This window comes from Artemia sp. Qi Xiang Cuo, chromosome 10 (genome assembly GCF_049724085.1).
Source record: "Artemia sp. Qi Xiang Cuo chromosome 10, ASM4972408v1, whole genome shotgun sequence".
NCBI classification, from domain to species: domain Eukaryota; kingdom Metazoa; phylum Arthropoda; class Branchiopoda; order Anostraca; family Artemiidae; genus Artemia; species Artemia sp. Qi Xiang Cuo.
In genome coordinates this window covers 48,604,784-48,627,754 of record NC_142803.1, presented here as the reverse complement: position 1 = coordinate 48,627,754, position 22,971 = coordinate 48,604,784, and the positions used below count along the sequence as shown (strand labels likewise).

The window sequence follows — 22,971 nt, the reverse complement described above, 5'->3', positions numbered from 1 at the left end:
TAAACTTAAAAACATAATAATTGAATGCATGATAGATTAAAGGGTACTTATGTATTATATCATCAACACTCAAGTTTATGCTGCGTAAAACTCGAGAACAAACCAGTTTTAGTTTGTCTGTATGAAGGAACAATTAGCTTGCACTTGGTGGAAAACAAGTGGCAGGTGACAGAATACATGGGAATTATACAATTTGGGCTATTTATTTGCATATTAGGGGGTGGGGTTAGGTTAGTTTAGGTTAAAATGTTTCCTAAAAATAATCTTCTTACTGTAAAAATTGTAGCCCCTCCCCTCTGACCCTCTTAGTGAGACAAAACTAAGCTATAGATTATATTCAAATTTGGGGAATAGTTGATTAGAACGGAAGCAACCTCAAAACATGATTTATAAGAAAGTTGTATATTATAGCCAAAAGCAAAAATTTGGTTATTATTTACAGATTGTTTTCTTGTAAAGTTTTATATTATTTTCAGACTTACTTTTTTTTTTTTTTTTACAAATGATTGGTCTTTATTTCTTGCTCTGCTACATGATATCTGTGTTTGAAGGTTTATCAAACAGTTTGTGGCAATGAACTGTAAGTAACGTGACTTCAACAGAAACCAAACCTCTTAAAAAGAGCAACTACAAAACAAAAAAGAGCTCTTTTCGTTTTTGATATTCTTTTTTTACCAGGTGATGTATCTCTTCTGAAATATCTCTTCTCAAGCTGCTGCTTTTTAAAACTTGTTCAAACTAAAAGCTCATTGAGTTTCAATGTTGCTATGTGAAAATATACTTTTAAGTTGTTGTTATCCTGCATCCTTATGGATAAGTTTTTACTTACTCCACTTCTCTTTGACTGGAAGTGAATATTTGTCCAAATCTTGCACAAATAGCCAAATTCTATCAAAACTGTTTAATGGTCAGGTAGAAAGAATGTAAAAAGGGCTGATAGCTATCAAGGCGTACACATAGCTAAAGTAAGTAATAGGGAGGCTGGAATGTGGAAGATGGGTAGCCTAAAACAGTCACACTACAATATAGCAGCAATTCTCTGTTTATTTTGGGGATTAGATTAGGGCAACACTAATATCACAGCTTCATAGTGCATGTGATTTCCAGGCTGCCAATCAATATTGTTCTCCCAGAAAATCAAATGGTGCTTTTTATAGTTGTACTATAGTAATCAATGAGTATCAAGCATGCAGTTGGGTATGCATTATTTTTATGATCCCAATAGCATTGGAGTGTACAACTTGATCCATAAAGTAACAGCAGTAAGCTATATACAGTATACTTCAGACTTTGAATACTATGCTCCACTAGCAGATTAGAGTAAATATGATACAGTACTTTCAATAAAATGGTACATATAAAATTATGTGGCATGATATTTATGGCTAGTATATTTCTTACCACTGAATTAGATTACATTGTTAATTGTGGTTCAGAAAACTATTGGTATTTCTATCTCTAAACTGACTTTTTGCAAATTTTATGTTTAAAAATACTTTTTGCTCAAAGCAAAGCTGTCAAAACACAAGTTGTGCTGCTAAAGTGGCAGCAGCTTTTTGAATTCCGCTACTGGCAGCTTCGGAACTTTTTCCATACCTTGCCTCCCTTCACACCTCCTTAATTCACATTTTAATGTTTTTTTCACTTTCTTTACATTCCTCTTATTTTCTTATGTTCTATCACTCACATCTTCTTCTCTTCTTCTATTTAACAGCAGGCGGGCTTTTCAGTAACACTATTTAGCCCTTTTGCTTCACTCTGTGGGCTACAGAGCTACTGGCTTGATTGCCTCATATTTATTAGATATATTCAGATATCTTTCAGCAGATCTTTCGACTCTGGGAGTTCAAATATAAGATGATAGATGTCGATTTCTATACTCTGTGTGCAGGTATAGTTGGCTAGGCTCTTGGCTGATAGTGGGATTTTGTGGTGTTTGAAGTATTTTAACAGTTTAGAAAGCAAGGTATGTTGTGCAGACGTCAGCATATTACATTCAAATAGGCAATGGTCAATTGTTTCATTATTCATATTACAATGCCTGCAAAGAGGGGACAAGGGAATTGAGCCACTTGAATTAGAAAGCTTATATGAGAATACAAGGAAATTTAGTCCATTTGTTCCCGAACGAATTCTATGATAAATTTTAGAAAGATGCTTATTGGGAAAGGGGGAAAGGATAGGATTAATCTTATTAAAATTAATATCTGATAATCTCCATCGGTAAATATCTCTAATTGGGATTGGTCTTCTTCTTCTTCTTCTATTTAACAGCAGGCGGGCTTTTCAGTAACACTATTTAGCCCTTTTCCTTTTGCTTCACTCTGTGGGCTACAGAGCTACTGGCTTGATTGCCTCATATTTATTAGATATATTCAGATATCTTTCAGCAGATCTTTCGACTCTAGGAGTTCAAATATAAGATGATAGATGTCGATTTCTATACTCTGTGTGCAGGTATAGTTGGCTAGGCTCTTGGCTGATAGTGGGATTTTGTGGTGTTTGAAGTATTTTAACAGTTTAGAAAGCAAGGTATGTTGTGCAGACGTCAGCATATTACATTCAAATAGGCAATGGTCAATTGTTTCATTATTCATATTACAATGCCTGCAAAGAGGGGACAGGGGAATTGAACCACTTGAATTAGAAAGCTTATATGAGAATGCAAGGAAATTTAGTCCATTTGTTCCAGAACGAATTCTATGATAAATTTTAGAAAGATACTTATTGGGAAAGGGGGAAAGGATAGGATTAATCTTATTAAAATTAATATCTGATATTCTCCATCGGTAAATATCTCTAATTGGGATTGGTCTTCTTCTTCTTCTTCTATTTAACAGCAGGCGGGCTTTTCAGTAACACTATTTAGCCCTTTTCCTTTTGCTTCACTCTGTGGGCTACAGAGCTACTGGCTTGATTGCCTCATATTTATTAGATATATTCAGATATCTTTCAGCAGATCTTTCGACTCTAGGAGTTCAAATATAAGATGATAGATGTCGATTTCTATACTCTGTGTGCAGGTATAGTTGGCTAGGCTCTTGGCTGATAGTGGGATTTTGTGGTGTTTGAAGTATTTTAACAGTTTAGAAAGCAAGGTATGTTGTGCAGACGTCAGCATATTACATTCAAATAGGCAATGGTCAATTGTTTCATTATTCATATTACAATGCCTGCAAAGAGGGGACAGGGGAATTGAACCACTTGAATTAGAAAGCTTATATGAGAATGCAAGGAAATTTAGTCCATTTGTTCCAGAACGAATTCTATGATAAATTTTAGAAAGATACTTATTGGGAAAGGGGGAAAGGATAGGATTAATCTTATTAAAATTAATATCTGATAGCCTCCATCGGTAAATATCTCTAATTGGGATTGGTCTCCCACTTGGCTGGTCAATATTTATAGCATTTTTTGCTATTTCATCAACCTGATGATTACCACTTATACCAGAGTGGCTAGGAATGTACTGAAAGTAAGTTTTTATGCCACTTGAAGCAAGATTATCAATAATACTGAGACAATGATAAGTGTCAATGTCCAACTTATATTGAGGAGCTGAGGCCAGCAACTCAAGGCTTGATAAAGAGTCGGAATAAATGATAATATTATTCGAATTTTCAATCAAAGATTGGTGTTGCTTAAGGTGTTCTAATGCCATGATTATGGCATTTAACTCAGCAGACATTATAGATAAATTATTAAATAATCTCTCGCCCATTGCAATTTTCAGGTGAGGACGGAAAACACCACTTGCACCCTTCTCATTCATTTTTGACCCATCAACAAATATTTGGAAGTGATTTTTATAGGTAATTGTATTAAGTTCTGCAATTTTTTTCTGAACAAAAGCAATGGGGGTTAAATCTTTATTCCATTTTGAAAATTCAGTATTTATTATGGGAAATGACCAATTCCATGGAGGGGATTGGGGGAAAGTAGGTGCAATAGACTTTGCTGGTACAGGGAACTTCTTTTGAATATTGGCATACTCATCTGCAATACCTCTATACATGGCTGGATTTCTTAACCAATTATGTAATGTGTGTGAGCTATTTGATTCAATTTTTGTAAGATGTTTTATCAAGAGAAAGCTACGTCTCTCCCTTATTGTTGTTTAATCCACTCTCCATAAGCAGAAACTTGGTGCTTGTGGGTTTCCTAAGACCAAATATGAGACGTATTATATCATTTTGTGTTGTTTCAATTTTTGCATCTGGGTCTTTGCACATGCACCATAGACAATGAGCCCATAGTCAATATGGGGTCTTATATGTGATTTATAAAACTGGAGTAAGGTTTTCTCCTTACAACCCCAAGGTGTGGAAGGAAGTCTTTTTAGCATATTTGCTTTTCTATAGCATTTTTTTATTGTGTTTGAAATGTGGAGGTAGAAATTAAGTTTTTGGTCAAGCATAAGACCTAGGTAATTAATATGATTATCTTCTGGAATAGTTGTTTTATTTAGAGTTAGTTTTACATTAAGATTGTTTCACTACCGGTGAAATTGGATTATTTTTTACTTGGTGAGTGCAATGGGTAAATCTGAATTTTGAGAGAATTTTTCGAATTGGAAAAGGGAATTTTGTAGATTTGACTGTGTTATCTGAAAGGTGTTGCCAGATGAACATAGCACCAGATCATCAGCATATTGTAGATTCGTATGGGGTAGGTTCATGTCCCAGAGATATAGGGCAAATAGGAGGCAACTGAGGACTGCTCCCTGAGGTAGGCCTTTGGATATTGTCTTTTGGGGTGAAGAGGCTGAACCAACACAGACAATGAAACTTCGCACTTCTATGAAGGATTTAATAAAGGATACTAGCTTAGGAGGTACTCCAAGGTTTGCAAGTTTATTTAAAAGGATTTGGTGGTTCACATTGTCATATGCTCCTTCAAAATCTAGGAATGCTGCCACTAGGATATTATTTTTTGAGAAAGATTCATTTATTGCATTTGTTAGCAAAATGAAAGCATCTGTTGAGGAGTGGTATTTCCTGAATCCAGTTTGAGTGTGTGGGATCATGTTATTTTTCTCAACAAACCAGAGGAGTCTGTGATAAATCATTTTCTCCATTATTTTCCCCATCACAGGTGTAATCATTATGGGCCTATAAGACTCAGGGTTATCTTTTGGTTTATTTTTCTTTAGGAGTGGTAGGAGGGACGAACATTTCCATATATTGGGGAACCTAGAAGATGCCCAAGCGTGATTATAACAATTTAACAGCTCGAGTTTGTATGAAGGTGTGAGATTCATTATCCATGTAGGGTTTATATTGTCACAGCTGCTGCTAGTTTTGGACCTAATATGATGCATTGCATTATTCAATTCCTGGATTGAAAATGGATTAGTTATGTACTCGGATCCTGGGCGTGGTTAGTAACTAGGGTTCATAGAAATTGTGGACAGTTTGCTGTGATTATTTGATGTTAGCTTATTAACAAAAAGAGTTGCAAATAGGTTAGCCTTTTCAATATCGTTATCATAATGGGTATTATTATGTATAAGCTCATACAGGAGTGGGTTGGGAGAAATCTTTTTCCCACAGATGTGGCTTATGACTTTATGTATAATTGGCTCATGCGTTTCTCTGGAGAGATTATATGCAAAATTATTCCAGTATTTATATTTAGCATCTATTATAGTCCTTATTAGATTAGATTCTGCTTGTAATTTTTTTTAAATATGTAGTATGTGATGTTTTTTTTGTGAATTCTGTCCTAGCTTACTTTTTTATCCTCAATTTATTTAGGCACTCATTTGTAAACAATGCTTTAGTAATTTGTTTATTGAATGTTTTCTTAGGTGTTGTCCTGGGGATAGCATGATTAGCAGTATTTATTAGTAAAGATGTCAAGGCTTCAGCATGTGTTTCAACTGTTGTGTTAGAAATGCATGAACTTTGGGTGAAACTTGTAATTTCACCATTAATTTTATTGTGGGACATAGCACAACTTGATATGGTGTTAATATATTTGGTGGTATGAGCTGAAGTGTCAGCAGGCTCAATTAGGTAGCACACTTAAGCAATTTGGTCTGTACATAGACTCTCAGGTCAACTTATGTAGTTTTTGTTCAAAAATTTAAAGACACAATTTGTAGGTCAATTGTGGAGAATTTGCCACTTTTGGGGTTAAAATATGTATTCAGGTTTGGAGGGGTAGCAACAGCTAATTCATTATTATTTGAAGTCATATCCTCAATAAATTTACCAGCTTTATTTGCTGGTTTATTCCCCCACAAAAAGCTGTGGGCATTGAAATCACCACAAATAATGATATTTTTTAACATATTAGAATTATTTATGTAATTAAAGAAATCCTTGGCATCTGTAGTTTGGCCATTAGGGTTATAAAAGCTTATTATGTAGGTTTTTAAATTATTCAGCCAAACACTTATACCAATTACATCAACATCATTTTCAAAATCTGGAAAATTGATGCCACAAAATTTTATATTATTATTAACTAATAAAGCTACACCACCTCCTTTTCTCTCTGAAGATCTATCCTTTCTCATGATAGTATATCCCAGAGACTTAATTTGTTGATTTTGGGTTAAATGAGTTTCCTGGAGGCAAGCAATATTAATGGAATTATTATTCATAAATGATATTAGTTCATTTAGCTTATTTTCTGTGAGTGATCTTACATTCCATTGGAGTATTGATAAATGTTGTGTTGTTGATTTATTCTTCATATGACTGTGTATCAATGTTCAGCTTTGTTAAAAGTAAAGCAAGATCTTTTTTTGCTTGAATGAGCATATCATCTGGGATGTAGATTTTTGCCAATTCTGCAATAATTTTTGTTTTCTGTAGTTGATGTATGTTCATTGCCTGAACTGCATTAGAGTTTAGAATGAATAAGCATATATTTGGGGATTGCATTTTTGGTAGTGCATCCTGTTTGTTGGTTAAGGGATTGATTCCTGGTAGTGTTTCTGGTTTGTTTCTTCTTGGGAGGGAGGGCCAGGCTGGCCTCATCTCACCGGAAAACGAGGCTTGCTGGCTTGGTGATTCTTTCTGATAGGGATTTGAGCTAGGCGGCTTAGAAGATATTGTTTCATATGGGGTGTTTGTTGCATTTGGGGCATTTGAATTGGGGGTTTTGGTTGGTTTCATTACAGGCTTTATTTGGTATTGTTGGGCAGCATTTGCTTCCATCGCTGCGAAGGGGTATGGGATGTCATTTTCTGTTGATAGTTGGAGTGTTAGAGCTCTTTTCTTGTATGCATGGCATAATGATTTATTTGTAGATTCATTTGGGCCGCTGCAATTGATGCATGTAGGATGGGTGTTGTTGCAAGCTGTCAGCTCTTTAGGATGGAACGATTTACAAGTACTACACTCTTGGAGAATTTCATTGCATTTGTTTGTCGTGTGTCCCAGTTTGAAACACTTCTGATACTGAATATGCTTAGGTTTGTATTCCTTGTGTGGTTTGATTTGCCCAAATAGGAATAATTTTTCTGGGATATCAATTTTATCCTTTAGTGTGAATAAGAAGGATCTACTAGTTTTTAGGCCAGTAGAGTTAGGTTTTCCAAGTTGGGTAACATCCTCAACTGGGATTGTGTTACCAGCCCTATCTGAAAGGCCTTCTTTTAACTCCTGAGTAGATATCTCTGGGGGAACATTATAAACTACAAATTTTGTTGGTGATTGTTTTGGGTTCCAATTAGATGCAATAATGGGGATATTCAGAAGGGATTTAAGGTTAATTACTGTATCCGCTGATTTCTGATCTTCTACAGCTATTAGCAGAGATCCATCACGGTTAATGTTAAGAGAGAACATTGATTTTAGCAATTTAAAAATTGCAACTCTTATTGCAGTGATCATTTTTATTTCAAAGTGGGTAGTGGGAGTACTTTTAAGGTAAAGTCCTAAGTTTTTGGAGGGAGGATCCTGGGCAGGGAGAGGGAAAATGCTTTTAATTGGGGAGATTTTTTTCATTTTTTTTAGAGCTTCTAGAAGGGACCTCTTGAAACCCATTATCATCATTTATGTTTGCATTAGGATCTACAGTTATCATTGTCCTATTCTCCGAATTTGAGCTATCATTAGAACTTTCAGATAATGTGCTTGACCAGCCAGGATGGGGATCTTCCACTATGGAATTTGATTTGGGATCTGGAGGGACGTTGTTTTTGGAGGGCTTCTAAGCGTTGCCTATTGGAAAAAGCTTTAAACACAAATATAACACTAAAACAAGAAGGTAAAATAGATGATATCAAACCGTCTGGACTATACTATGGGGAGGATAAACACCACAGTATAGCCCTGAGGATGACTTGAGCAGGATAGGTTTGGTACAACTGCTGATTAGAAGCGATAATAATCACAAGAAAATATGTTTCGATTTTCTTATAAGGTTGCTGTTGTGTTGTCGTACAGGCCCCTTCTTGTACAGGCCCCTCCTACTCTTCTTCTTCTATTTAACAGCTGGCGGGCTTTTCAGTAATGCTATTTAGCCATTTTCCTTTTGATTCACTCTGTGGGCTACAGAGCTACTGGTTTGATTGCTTCATATTTATTAGATATTTTCAGATATCTTTCAGTAGATCTTTTGACTCTAGGAGTTCAAATATAAGATGATATATGTCGATTTCTATGCTCTGTGTGCAGGTATAGTTGGCTAGGCTCTTGGCTGATAGTGAGATTTTGTGGTGTTTGAAGCATTTTAGCAGTTTACAAAGCAAGGTATGTTGTGCAGACGTCAGCATATTACATTGAAATAGGCAATGGTCAATTGTTTCATTATTCACATTTCAATGCCTGCAAAGAGGGGACAGGGGAACTGAACCACTTGAATTAGAAAACTTATATGAAAATGCAAGAAAATTTAGTCCATTTGTTCCAGAACGAATTCTATGATAAATTTTAGAAAAATACTTATTGGGAAAGGGGGAAAGGATAGGATTAATCTTATTAAATTAATATCTGATAGTCTCCATTGATAAATATCTCTAATCGGGATTGGTCTCCCACTTGGCTGGTCAATACTTATAGCATATTTTGGTATTTCATCAACCTGATGATTAGCACTTATACTGGAGTGGCTTTGAGTATACTGAAAATCAATTCTTATGCCACTTGAAGCAAGATTATCTATAACACTGAGACATTGATGAGTGTCAATATTCAGATTATACTGAGGAGCTGAGGCCATCAGATCAAAGCTTGATAAATAGTTGGAATACAATAATATTATTTGAATTTGCAATCAAAGGTTGGTTTTCCTTAAGGTGTTCTAATGCCATGATTATGACATTTAACTCAGCAGACATTATAGATAAATTATTATATAATCTCTCGCCCATTGCAATTTTCGAGTGGGGAAGAAAAGCAGCACTTTTTACCTCCTCATTTATTTTTGAAACATCAACAAATATTTGGAATTGGTTTTTATAAGTAACTGTTTTAAATTCAGCTAATTTTTTCTAGACAAAAGTAATGGGGGGTAAAATCTTAATTTGACTTTGAGAAATCAGTATTTATTATGGGAAATGACCAATTCCATGGAGGGGTTGGGGGAAAGTAGGTGCAATAGACTTTGCTGGTACGGGGAACTTCTTCTGAATATTGGCATACTCATCTGCAATACCTCTATACATGGCTGGATTTCTTAACCAATTATGTAGGGTGTGTGAGCTATTTGATTAAATTTTTGTAAGATGTTTTGTCAAGAGAAAGCTACGTCTCTCCCTTATTGTTGTTAATCCACTCTCCATAAGTAGAAACTTGGTGCTTGTGGGTTTCCTAAGACCAAATATGAAACGTATTATATCATTTTGTGTTGTTTCAATTTTTTGCATCTGGGTCTTTGCACATGGACCATAGACGATGAGCACATATTCAATATGGGGTCTTATATGTGATTTATAAAACTGGAGTAAGGTTTTCTCCTTCATCCCCAGGATGTGGAAAGAAGTCTTTTTAGTATATTTGTTTTTCTATAGCATTTTTTTTTTGTGTTTGAAATCTGGAGGTGGAAATTAAGTTTTTGGTCAAGCATGAGACCTAGGTAATTAATATGATTATCTTCTAGAATATTTGTTCCATTAAGAGTTAGTTTTGTATTAACATGGTTTCGCTTTCGTTGAAATTGGATTATTTTTGACTTGGTAGGTGCAATGGGTAATCTGAATGTTGAGAGAATTTTTCAAATTGGAAAAGTGACTTTTGCAGATTTGACTGTGCTATCTCAAAGGTGTTGCCAGATGACCATAGCACCAGATCGTCAGCATATTGTAGATTCGTGTGGGGGACATTCATGTCCCAGAGATATAGGGCAAAGAAGAGGCAACTGAGGACTGCTCCCTGAGGTAGGCCTTTGGTTGTTGTTTTTTGGGGTGAAGAGGCTGAACCAACACAAACAATGAAACTTTGCACTTCTATGAAAGATTTTATAAAAGATGCTAGCTTGGGGAGTAGTCCAAGGTTTGCAAGTTTGGCAAAAAGGATATAAAGGTTCACATTGTCATATGCCCCTTTAAAATCTAGGAAAGTTGCAACTAGGACCTGAGTGAAGAGGGGGTAGCAACAGCTAATTCATTGTTGTTTGAAGTCATATGCCCAATGAACTTACCAGCTTTATTTGCTGGTTTATTCCCCCACAAAGGGCTGTGGGCATTAAAGTCTCCACAAATAATGATATTTTTCAACATATTAGAATTATTTATATAGCTGAAGAAATCCATGGCATCTGTAGTTTGGCCATTAGGGTTATAAAAGCTTAATATGTAAGTTTTTGTATTATTCAGCCAAACACTGATACCAATTGCATCAACATCATTTACAAAATCTGGAGAGTTGATGCCACAGAATTTTATATTATTTTTAACTATTAAAGCTACTCCACCTCCTTTTCTTTCTGATGATCTATCCTTTTTCAGGATAGTGTATCCCAGATACTTAATTTGTTCATATTGGGTCAAATGAGTTTCCTGGAGGCAAGCAATATTGATGGAAGTATTATTCGTAAAAGATATTAGTTCATTTAACCTATTTTCTGTAAGTGATCTGATGTTCCACTGGAGTATTGATGCGTTGTTTTGTTGATTTATTTTTCATATGACTGTGTATCAATGTTGAGCTTTGTTGATAGTAGAGTAAGATCTTTTTTTGCTTGAATGGGCATATGATTAGGGATGTAGATTTTTGCCAATTCAGCAATGATATTTGTTTTCTGTCGTTGTTGTATATTTATGGCCTGAACTGCATTGCAGTTTAGATTGAATTAGCATATATTTGGGGTTTGCATATTTGGCTGTGCATCCAGTTCGTCAGTTAAGGGATTAATTCCTGGTAGTGTTTCTGGTTTGTTTCTTGTTGGGAGGGGATGCCAGGCCGACCTCATCTCACTAGGCAAGGAGGCTTGTTGGCTTGGTGACTCTTTCTGATAGATATCCGAGCTAGGGAGATTAATGGATGGTGTTTCGCAAGGGGTTCTTGGTGCATTAGGGGTGTTTGACTTGGGGGTTTTATTTAATTTCAGTATGGGTTTTAATTGGTGTGGTTTGGTAGTATATGCATTCATAGCTGCAAAAGGGTAGGGAATGGCCTTCTCTGTTGCTGTTTGAAGTGTTAGTACTCTTTTCCTTATATGCAGGGCATTGTGATTTATTGGTGGATTCATGTGGGCCTTTACAATTGATGCATGTATGCTGAGTGTTGTTGCAAGTTGTCAACTCTTTAGGATGGGACCCTTTACAACTACTGCAGGCTAGGAGAATTCCATTACATTTAATTGTTTTTTGTCCTAGTTTGAGATAGTTTTGACACTAGATAGGCTTCGGCTTCTATTCCTTGTGTGTTTCGATTTGCCCAAGTGAGAATAACTTTTCTGGGATATTAATTTTTTTCTTAAGTGTAAATAGTAAGGATCTACATGTTTTTAATCCATTAGAGTTGGGTTTACCCAGTTGAGTGACATCTTCTACAGGGATTGTGTTGCCAGCCCTATCTGAGAGCCCTTCTTTTAACTCCTGAATTGGTATTTCTAGGGGAACATTATATACTACTATTTTTGTTGGGGATTGTTTTGGGTTCCATTTAGATGAGTTAAATGGTGTATTCAGAAGAGATTTGAGATTAAGTATTATATCTACTGACTTCTGTCTTGGACGGCTATTATCAAAGACCTATCGCGGTGAATGTTAAGAGAAAACATTAATTTTGACATTTTGAAAATTGAAACCCTCATTGTAGTAATCTTTGTTATTTCAAAGGGGGTATTAGGAGTAATTTTGAGGTAAATGCCTAAGTTTTGGGAAGGAGAAATTTGAACAGGGGGAGGGGAAATACTTTTGATTGGGGACGTTTTGTCCCTTTTTTTAGAGCTCATAGAAAGGACCTCTTGAAATCCATTATCATCTACGATGACATTAGCTCCAACATTGATCATTGTCCTATTCTCAGAATTTTAGCTTTCATGTGAGCTTTGTGATAGAGAGCTTGACCAGCCAGGATGGGGCAAAAATGGATCAATTTCATTAGTATTTAGGGTGGGATCCGGAGGGACTTTTTTTTAGGAGGAGTTCTTTGCATTGCCTATTGGAATGAGCTTTAAGATAAACAGGAAATGATAGTGACATGATACAAGACCGTCTGCACTCTACTGTGGGGAAAACTTAACCATCCACAAAAGAAAACACCACAGTTTGGCCCTGAGGAGGATTTTGAGCACGATTGGTTCGGTACAACTACCTATAAATCGAGACAATAATTCACAAGAAACTTATTTTTAAATTTCTTAAAATGTTGCTGTTGTAGAAATGTGCTCAAAATGTGTTGCTGTTGTATTTTCACTAATACTCCTAGCTGCGTGTATAACTTTCTTCCCTAAGACCTAAGACACCATCAGCGACTTCACAAACTATTTTTATGAAATTATTCCATCAATCTTCTACACTGTCGAATTTTAAACTCCCCAATTTAGTGTTTAACTATTCCTGGAAAGTTTCTCTCGTATTCGTATCTTGGTGTCTATGAGCATTGACAATTAAACAGAGCTTGTTTTATGAATAATTTTGACAAACATTTGTAGCTTTAAAAAACAAATATCCTCGTTTTTCTTCTTTGCAATTTGCTTCATTTTGTCATGCATAGCTCTTAGGAATTAAATAACAAAAAAAAATCAATCCGAATGAAAACCTTCTTTTGTTTAATTCATTTTTAACAAATAAATGCATTCAAAGAAGCAGTAAACTACATGTTAAAAAAAGTAAAAACCAAACAATCAACTTTTAGAGTCGCAAATACAGCAGGAAAACCAATCCTCTGAGAACTAGACTGTACAGTATCCATGGTAGGCCTACAGCTATCTACTTGTCTCTACTTTGGAATGTATAGCAAGTTACTTTTGGAGTCAAATATCTTTCTGTCTTGAGAAAAGGAGACAGAGGTTGAAGGAAAGAGGTTCTAGTCTGAGTACAAGTATGCAAACTGTAGTATCAATTGCATGGATAACAACTTGTCTTTAATTTTAAATGTCTTACAAAGTGATTCAAAAATCAGAAGTGCAGTAAATGTAGCATGGAAAATAGCATGGCATGGCACTAGTATTGGCAAAGAAAATATTAATGCCATCTAGCATTTGGCATCACTTAGCGTTTTTTAAGCTTTGTAATCGTTTTTATGTCAGGGGCTAAGGTCAGACACTTATTACTATATTAATTTTACCAACTTTACAAATTAAATTGATTATTCTTATTGTCATACAGAAAAAAATGTCAAGTATCGCCAAACGCTAGATGGCGTTGAGGGTTTTCGTCGACACTAGCGCCAGTTCCCACTCTTCTTAGTTCCATATACTCTTTGTACAATACTGAATAGTAACAATGGAGTACAGTTATTGAGATATTTCCAGTTCTTGATATGCAGTAAAGTGATCTGAGTCAATCAAACCATGCAAAAGCTTTGGCAAGGAATGCTAACATTATATTTATCTAGCACATTTTTTTTATTTTACCATTAAAGTTATAAGGCAAGGAGATGAAGAATCCAGTGTTAGTCATTCATTGTGTCTGTTTTTTTTTTTGTATATTGGTCATTATCTTTGTTTGATTTTCAGTAGCACTATTATTTTGTATATTTGGTAACATAATAGATCAGTCCTGGTGGAGTGAGGAGCGAGGTCATCCACCTTTTCTGGTTATGCTTATGCTTTGATTTCTTGTCAATTTTTCGTTGAATTTACCTTAATTTTTTTTTTTTTTTTTTTTTTTTATTTATACGAAAATAGGTTTTGCTGATAATAAAGAACCACAATTTATAATCCCTTCTGCCATAGCTATAAAAGAGTCTGCCAAAGTTGGGGATCAGGCCTCCAGACGCCTTGCAAAAGGCGTTGAAGACTTGGATTTCTATATTGGTGATGAAGCAATTGATGCAACTGGCTATTCAGTCAAGGTACAGTTTTTTAGCATTGAACATTTATAGTATTCAGTATTATGGTATTCAACATTTGCAGTACTCTGTATTACAGTATATATTCAATGCTTACAGTACTTAGTTTTACATTATTTAACCTTGGGAATTTTATTCACTCCTATAGTCATTAAATAAGAAAAGACTATTTTTCTCACATGAAAGCAAAGAGCTGCATTAAAACTTTAAACAAACATAAATTATTCCGTATGTGAGGGGGCCACCCGCTCCTATACCACCCACTCTTAATGCTAATTTTTGATAGTGCTTTAAATATACTTCGTATTCCAATTCAATATTCATTGGCCCTTGTGTTTGAGCAGTTGCTCTTAAAGAACTGGGACAAAAGGTCAAACTCCTGCATAAAGAGGGGGTTGAAGCGGGGGCAGCTTTCCTTCATATACGGAATATTTTCTGTTCATTTTAAGTTTTAATGTTGCTGTTAAATTTTATTTGCGAAAACTCGTGTTTAGTTACCCGAAATGCAAGATATATATATATATAATATCTTTATAAGTGAGCAATAATTGTGTATTTATGTATGTATGTTCTCGAAAACGGCTCCATGTTTTTTCGGGAAAACTGGTATCTTGGGATATTCTCGCATAAAAAAAAAATCTAGATGGGTCTGAAGTCTGAAAAAAATCGTTAGGAGCCTTGATATTCGTTTTTGCCAATGATGTCATGTGCTATGATAGTACATCATATAAGCATTTGTTATGACATCATATAAGCGTTTTCTTATATGATGTTATGCATAGCACAAATAAGATTGTTGAGTGTCCAACGCATCAATTATTTATATAATATAATGTCTGTTGGAAGGCCCCAGAAATTAAAATTTGCAGTTGCTGTTATAGTCAGTGATCCAGGGACCTTTATCTTTCAAGGGGTGGCTCATATTTGCCGTAGTTGGTTTGAGGGTGGATTCTAGGGTAATCGGGGGTGCTGATAACGAATATCGGGATGCACAAGATCACACGCGTGTAGAACATGGTCATTATAGACTATAAAGTCAAATTCGGCCTATAACGACGTCATACCGCTTTGGATTCTTTACACCGTAAAATAAACTGAAAACTTTATAAACTTGACATATTCTGAATATTCTGAATCCTAAGAACGAGTACTTTCTCCTGGTATTTTTAGTTTTTCCCCACAACCTTTATTTTTTGTTAAACCTTATTTAATTTTGAAAACAAGGTTTTTAAGTACACTTTTTCTTATTTTTTTATGCTTTATTCGAATTCTGCTTGTTATTACGAGTCAAACCATGTACCACTTTTAAATAAATCTTCTTGAGCAACTATTTATTTTTTCTAAATAACGTCATAGCTTTCAGAAATTAGCCTGTAATGACCAAGTTTAAAAAAAAAAATTTAGCTGTTAAAAAAAAAATGAAAACGAATCAAAGTGCACATCATTCAAACCGTCAGAATGTCCTTATACGTTGTTAATAAAAACAAAGTCGAGACTTGAATCTGCAAGAATATATAAGCGTTTGAACAAGAAAATCCCCCCCCCCCAAAAAAAAAGAAAATTTTCTGAATAGTGGTGTTTTACTCGAAATATTTTCAACAAAGTGTTTAGACGACTATCAAAAGAAGAATATCAAAACAAATAAAAAATCGAATATTTAGAACTGAACATGAAACGGTGGCTCAGGTCTATTTTTCTTCCTCCTCTTCGTCTTCGGACTCGTTCTGATTCCCATCGGAAAGTAGGCATTTTTGGGGGATAGCTCCAAACTTGCATGCGCTGTCACAGAAAACTATTTTGAGCATTTGCAGCGTAAGTCACACCTCGTGTTGTCAAAGTTACAGAAAGAAAATGATGCTAGCCCATGTGCCATTGCATAAACTAGGTCTGGCTTAAATTCATGATCTTCAATTCTCCAGCCCATATCGGTAACCTGAGGTAAATCAATACGGGGCTTGTGGCCTTGGGTTCAAAATCAGTGACTGGAACATGCACCTTTTCAGATGAAGCAGAAATGAGATATCAGTTGGTGGTAAACGCCGTAAGTCCTCTAATTTTGGGTACAAATGTGCTTGAAGATCATTCAGACTATTGAAGCTAGTCGCACTTCTGCCATACACTGTAACCACAAGCTGCTTACAGACGTTGACTAAACCACCACTTGAAGATGGCTTTTCTGCAAGGGCTCAAAATTCATCACCTACAAATTTCGACAAATTTTCCGAAGCCTTGGCAGCTCAAAAAAAGCAGACCTTTCCAGTTCCATACATAAAGCTTGCAGTGTTACATCCATCCAAGCTATGGACAAGCGGCAAGGCGTTGCAAAATGTTACTCCTAGTTTTTGTGCTGCCGTATGAATAGGTATGCAGTAGGACGGAAACTTAGCCCAGAGCTGCTTGAGGCCGAGACTAGCAAGATACTGGAAGTAGTATGCAGATAGTAAGACGATATCAGTATCGTTGGTTTGTATTATCACAAGTGTGCTCTTTTGTCTTGCGGCAACTGCTGTGGGGTAGAACACCCGAGTATCTGCTTCCTCATGGCAAGACGAGAGATCGTCATCAACAGAGCTTCCATGGGGCGTAACAGAAACAGCTCTATGTCGACTCTCGAAACCTCCAGCGAGATGAACCATAAGACGGATCGAAATTTTGTACTCCCAGACCTCGAAAACAACTTTCAAGAGTCGACCTTTGGCTGTGCGACTACTGAGAATCCTGTCCCAGAGTTTTGCAACTTTTTTGGAGGAAGTGAATGGGCTGGAAATATTTCCTCTAGGATCTCCTCTTCTTTCTCGACAGCCAGATGCTTCTTTGAGGTTGAACGAGTACTCATCTTGGGTTCTATCGTCACTAAGACCGTTATACCTTTCACCAACCAAATGGATAGACTGACAAGCTTCGGGTATGTTCCTAAGAATCTCATTGTAAACTCTTAGATAATTTTGGAGACCACACTGCCTTTCCATGACAATAAAATAAAAGTTCAAAATAGGGATAAAATCCTTTTTAATAGACAGTGTATAGAAATTCAAAAAAATACCAGATATTTCGGTCACATATACAGTGATCGCCATCAGTAGTAAGACTACTGATGATAACCAGTTTTACTACTGATGACGGTCACTGTATATGTGACCGAAATATCTGGTATTTTTGTGAATTTCTATACACTGTCTATTAAAAAGGATTTTACCCCTATTTTGAACTTTTATTTTATCGTAAACTCTTATTCCAAAGTCTGCTAGCGTCGCATTTTGTTCTGGTCGATAACGCCTTATGACACTCATGACATCAACTATATAGTCAGATCGAGGAGAGTCTTCAAAAACCTTACGTGGAATTATTTTTGGTCATGACTGCAAGCCAGACTGTAACAGAATGTAGTTCAAGGCTGTTGACTTTGTACCAGTACGTAGATGAGGCTCCCTACGACTTGATGATAATACTGCGAGGCCGGATATGGCTGTAGCTCGTAGTTCAGCAGCTCAGAGAGGGACGAAGTTTGTGTTAGCGCAGAGCTCGTTTAAGCAGCTCAGTTTCCCCAAAATATTTTTTGTGGCTCTTTCTGTTTTCCTTTTTCGGCAACAGATGCGAAAGTTTGTACTATGCCAACTTTTACTTTCGTGGATGTACCGTCGACATATGAGCTCGTGGCTTTGAAGCCAGTATCTCGGAAGTTTAGCAGACTATTTGCTACTGCTTTTGGTGTTCTACACGGTGTCATAAAGTTGTATAGCTCTGTTCTCGTCGTCTTGAACGGGTTTCCGAGAAACTCTACCAAGTCCATAACCCGATTTCTACGTTTTATCAATTTAAAAAACTTTCCACAAAATAAGTTTATCAAAGAAAAGTAAAGAACTCCATTAAACAAAATATGAGCAAAAATTAAATCAAATAATCTACCAAGCGCGAAACTACCACAAATCAGCATCGATAAATAAATGAAACCCAAAACGAACAGGAATTACAATAAATAACCGAATCAAACCCAAAACGAGCAGAAATTAACATGAGTAGAACTCAAAATCCCTATGCCTTCCCAAGGCCAGAACATAATTTGGACTTTACTGAAAAAATATAAATGTCTTTACTTTTATAACTTTAATAAATCAAATAATATAAAAATTTTGATTACTAAATATCAGTATATGTATATTAAACTGAGAATGCACATTCATTTGTATTTTTTCAGTAAAGTGCAAATTTTGTTCTGGTCTTGGGAAGGCATAGGGGTTTTGCACCCAACTTATGTTAATTTCTGCTCGTTTTGAGTTTGACTCGGTTAATTATTGTAATTTCTGTTCGTTTTGGGTTTCATTTATTTATCGATGCTGATTTGTGGTAGTTTCACGCTTGGTAGATTATTTGATTTTATTTTTGCTATTTTTTTGTTTAATGGAGTTCTTTACTTTTCTTTGAAGTTTTTTAAATTAATTTCTGTCGGTTTTATATTGGAAAATCTTTTCAAAGCAAAAGAAAATAAAAGTTTAAATCTTTTCTTTTTTTAAGACTTTATAGTTTGGTCTGCAAAATTTTGATTGGATGTGTTTTGGTAAAGAATGGGCATTAGAGGGGCTTTTGTCACTATCCAATCGCTTTCAACTATTAAAAAAGGCACTAGCCCTTTCAATTTCCAATTGAATGATCCGTTTTGAAGTTTCTACGACAACGCTTTCAATAAAAACTTTATATGACCCAGGGCATATTTTACAACCCTTGCCCTGAGGGCTGTGGGGGGAGGGGTTGTCATCCTTAAAGACCTAATTTCCAAAACTTTCAACTACGTTGAGTAAAATGGCTATCTACAAATTTGGATTGGATGTGTTTGGGGAAAAGGTGGGCGTGAGAGGGGGGTTAGTTGCCCTCAAATCACTTTCGACTATTAAAAAGGGTACTATCCCTTTGAATTTCCAATCGAATGAGCTTTTTTAAAAGTTTCCACGACAACGGCTTCTCTAAAAACAATAGATGCCCACAGGGCATAACTTAAACCATTTCCCTGAGGGCTGTGGGGGAATACCATCCTCAAAACATATTTTCTATCTGGAAATCAACTACACTGAACAAAATGGCTATCTCCAAGTTTCGATTGGATGTTTTGGGTAATGATGGGTGTGGGGGGGGGGGCTAGTTGCCCTCCAATCACTTTTGACTATTAATAAGGGCACTAGCCCTTTGAATTTCCAATCGAATGAGCCTGTTTTGAAGTTACTACGAGAACGCCTTCAATAAAAACCTTATATGCCCCCAGGGCATTACTTAAAACCCTTGCCCTGAGGGTTGTGGGGAGAGTGTCCTGCTCAAAAACATATTTTCTATCTGGAAATCAACAACGCTGAACAAAACGGCTGTCTCACAATGTTGATTGGATGTGTTTGGGGGAATGATAGGCGTAGGGGGGGGGGCTAATTTCCCTCCAATAACTTTCGACTATTAAAAAGGGCCGTAGCCCTTTGAATTTACTATCGAATGAACCTGTTTTAAAATTTGTACGACAATGCCTTCTATAAAAAACCTTATATGCCCCCAAGGCATAACTTAAAACCCTTGCCCTGAGGGTTGCGGGGGAGTTTCCACATCAAGATTAAATTTTCTATCTGGAAATCAGCTACGATGAAGGAAACGGCTATCTCAAAATTTTAATTGGATGTGTTTGGGGGAATGATTGGCGTGAGGGGGGGGGGAGGGGGGGGCTAGCTGCCCTCCAATCACTTTCGACTATCGAAAAGGGCACTAGAACTCTCGATTTCTAATCGAATGAGCCCCTTTTGAAGTCTCTACGACGACCCCTTCTATATGAAGTGACCTGCTTTAAAGAAAAAATAATAATAAACTGTACATTGTGTCAACATTGATCTTGTATGCCTTCAGGGCATAACCTAAACCCCTTGCCCCGAGGGCTGTGGGGGAGTGTCCTCCTCAAAAAGATATTTTCTATCTGGAAATCAACTACGCTGAACAAAATGGCTATCTCAAAATTTTGATTGGATGTGTTTGAAGAAATGATGGGCGTGGGGGGCTAGATGCCCTCCAATCACTTTCGACTACTAAAAAGGGCACTAGCCACTCCAATTTCCAATCGAATGAGCCCTTTTTGAAGTTTCTACGACAACTCCTTCGATACGAAGTGCCCGGGTATGGAGAAAAAACCAAAAACACATTGTGCCCATATCGTTCTTTACTTAGGCAGCGCTAGCGCGCTGCCTATGATTGTCAGATTCGTAAAAGCAGTGGTATCTTTATGATGCTTCATTGCCTCGTCATCTATATTCAGTTTTGCTTTCAGCGTTCTGGTGACTGCTGTGCGAAAGGGGAGAGTAGCCAGATATCGATCACTGGCATTTTCATTCGTTGTCGCACCAACGATACCAGAAACTCCTAGATGACCTTTGATGTCCAGATTCACGGTCGACTTTAAAGCCAGATCGCATGCAATGCTGTAAAACGGCATGGTTATTTTTCTAACAACAAAATTGCCACATACCAGCATGGTGTATCTTACGCAAGACAACTGACACCCGCTAAAATCGTTGTTGCCGGAATCCTTACCTTTAGCTAGATCAGATAAATATCTTAAATCCTTTCCTTATATGTCGTAATTTTCGGTACTTTATGCGATAGTCAGTGATCCAAGGCTCGCTATCGTTCAAAAAAATAGAGAGGGTGGCTCATATCAGCTGCAGTTGGTTTGAGTATGTATTCCGGGGTAATCTAAGGTGCTTAAAACAAATATCGGGGTTCACATGCTCGTACTAATGTAAAACATCATGATTTTAGCCTATAAAGGAGAAATTAGCCTTTTATGGCTAAGTACTTTATGCAACTAAAACCCGATATGTAAGATGCTTGGCTTTTTTTATTGCTGTGAAAACCAAATTCGCACATGCGATCGCAGAACGAGGCCTCTTGTTTTTTTTTTTTTTTTTTTTTTTTTTTCCTGGTTACAAATATCAGTTGTATAGAATGTAAATACATGATTTGATTCAGAAAAGAGCGATATATCGTCTGGTGAGATAAAAATTATAGGTCTTGTCGAAAATATTTATATTAAAAGGCCACTATTCAGAAAATCTTCTTTTGGGGGGGGGATTTTCTTGTTCAAACGCTTATATATTCTTACAGATTCAAGTCTCGAATTTGTTTTTATTAACAACGTGTAAAGGACATTCTGAAAGTTCCAATAATGTGCAGTTTGATTCGTTTTCATTTTTTTTTTTTTTTTTTGATAGCTAAAAAAAACCTGGTCATCGTAGGCTAATTTCTGAAAGCTATGACGTTATTTAGAAAAAATAAATAGTTGCTCGAGAATTAAGATTTTTTGGAAAAGAGGCACTAAGTTGACTCGTAATGGCAAGCAGAATTCAAATAAAGCATAAAAAAAATATACTTATGTAAACAAACATTTCAGAAAAACCAAAAAAAAACTAAGAAAAAGTATATTAAAAACCTTGTTTTCAAAATCAAATAGGGGATAACTAAAAAAATAAAAGTTGTGGGGGAAAACTAAAAATACCAGATGAAAGTAATTATTCTTGGGATTCAGAATATGTCACGTTTATAAAGTTTTAAGTTTATTTTACCATGTAAAAAAAATCAAGAGCGGTATGACGTCGCTATAGGCCAAATGTGAACTTATAGGCTAAAAAGACCATGTTCTACATGCGTGCGAACTTGTGCACCCCTATATTCGTTGTAAGCGCCCCAGATTACCCTAGAATACATCTTCAAACCAACTGCAGCTGATGTGAGCCACCCCTTCCCTTTTTTTGAACGATAGTGAGCCTGGGATCACTTGCTATTATATGATGATTCTTTCGAACCAACACCTGAACTATCAAACGTGATAAGATGTGAAAATCGACAACCTGGACCATCAATTGCGAGAACACCAATACGGGCAGCTAAAGCAAAAGCCATTGCTAATTTGTCTGAAGCATCCAAAATCCAAAGAAGTGTCAAAAATGAAAATGAAGAGCAAAGATAAGGGCGGTTAGAAGGTATACGAAACGACAATTAGAGCGTGTCAAAAACGGAATGAAGAGCAAAGACACATGCGGTTAGAAGACATGCGACACCGAATAAGTGAGCGAATCAAAAATGAAAATGAAGAGCAAAGACACACGCGGTTAGAAGACATGCGACACTGAGCACGTGAGCGAGTTGAAAATGAAGAGTAAATACACACGCGGTTAAAAGAACAGTGACGGTATGTCAAAAATTAAAATGAAGAGCAAAGACACGCGGTTAGAAGACATGGGATGCTGAGCATGTGAGCAAGTCAAAAATGAAAAAGCACACAAGACATGCGACACCAAACATGCGAGTCATTCAATGAAAATCAACCTGGAGTTTACCCGATAATAGGAATTTTGTTTAGTAACCTGCTACCTAGGGGGGTGTTTTTTTTTTTCATCGCGTGACAGTAGGTAGAATTAATCATTCCTGGACAGATAGAAAGTCATTGACCCTGAAGTGATGATGTAATACTGTCATATTAAAGGTAAACACCAGCTAATTAATGTTTTATAGGCAGATAAACAGTTATTTTATG

At 36.2% G+C, this 22,971-nt stretch overlaps 1 protein-coding gene across 1 annotated transcript in view; it reads left to right on the top strand.

Annotated features, from left to right (window-relative positions):
- The window catches only part of Arp3 (Actin-related protein 3), an 81,812-nt gene that overhangs the window by 3,322 nt on the left and 55,519 nt on the right, over positions 1–22,971 (top strand). The window contains exon 2 of the mRNA XM_089095483.1: positions 14,243–14,420. Coding sequence (XP_088951609.1) covers positions 14,243–14,420 — 178 coding nt within the window. The remainder of the gene's footprint in view (positions 1–14,242; positions 14,421–22,971) is intronic.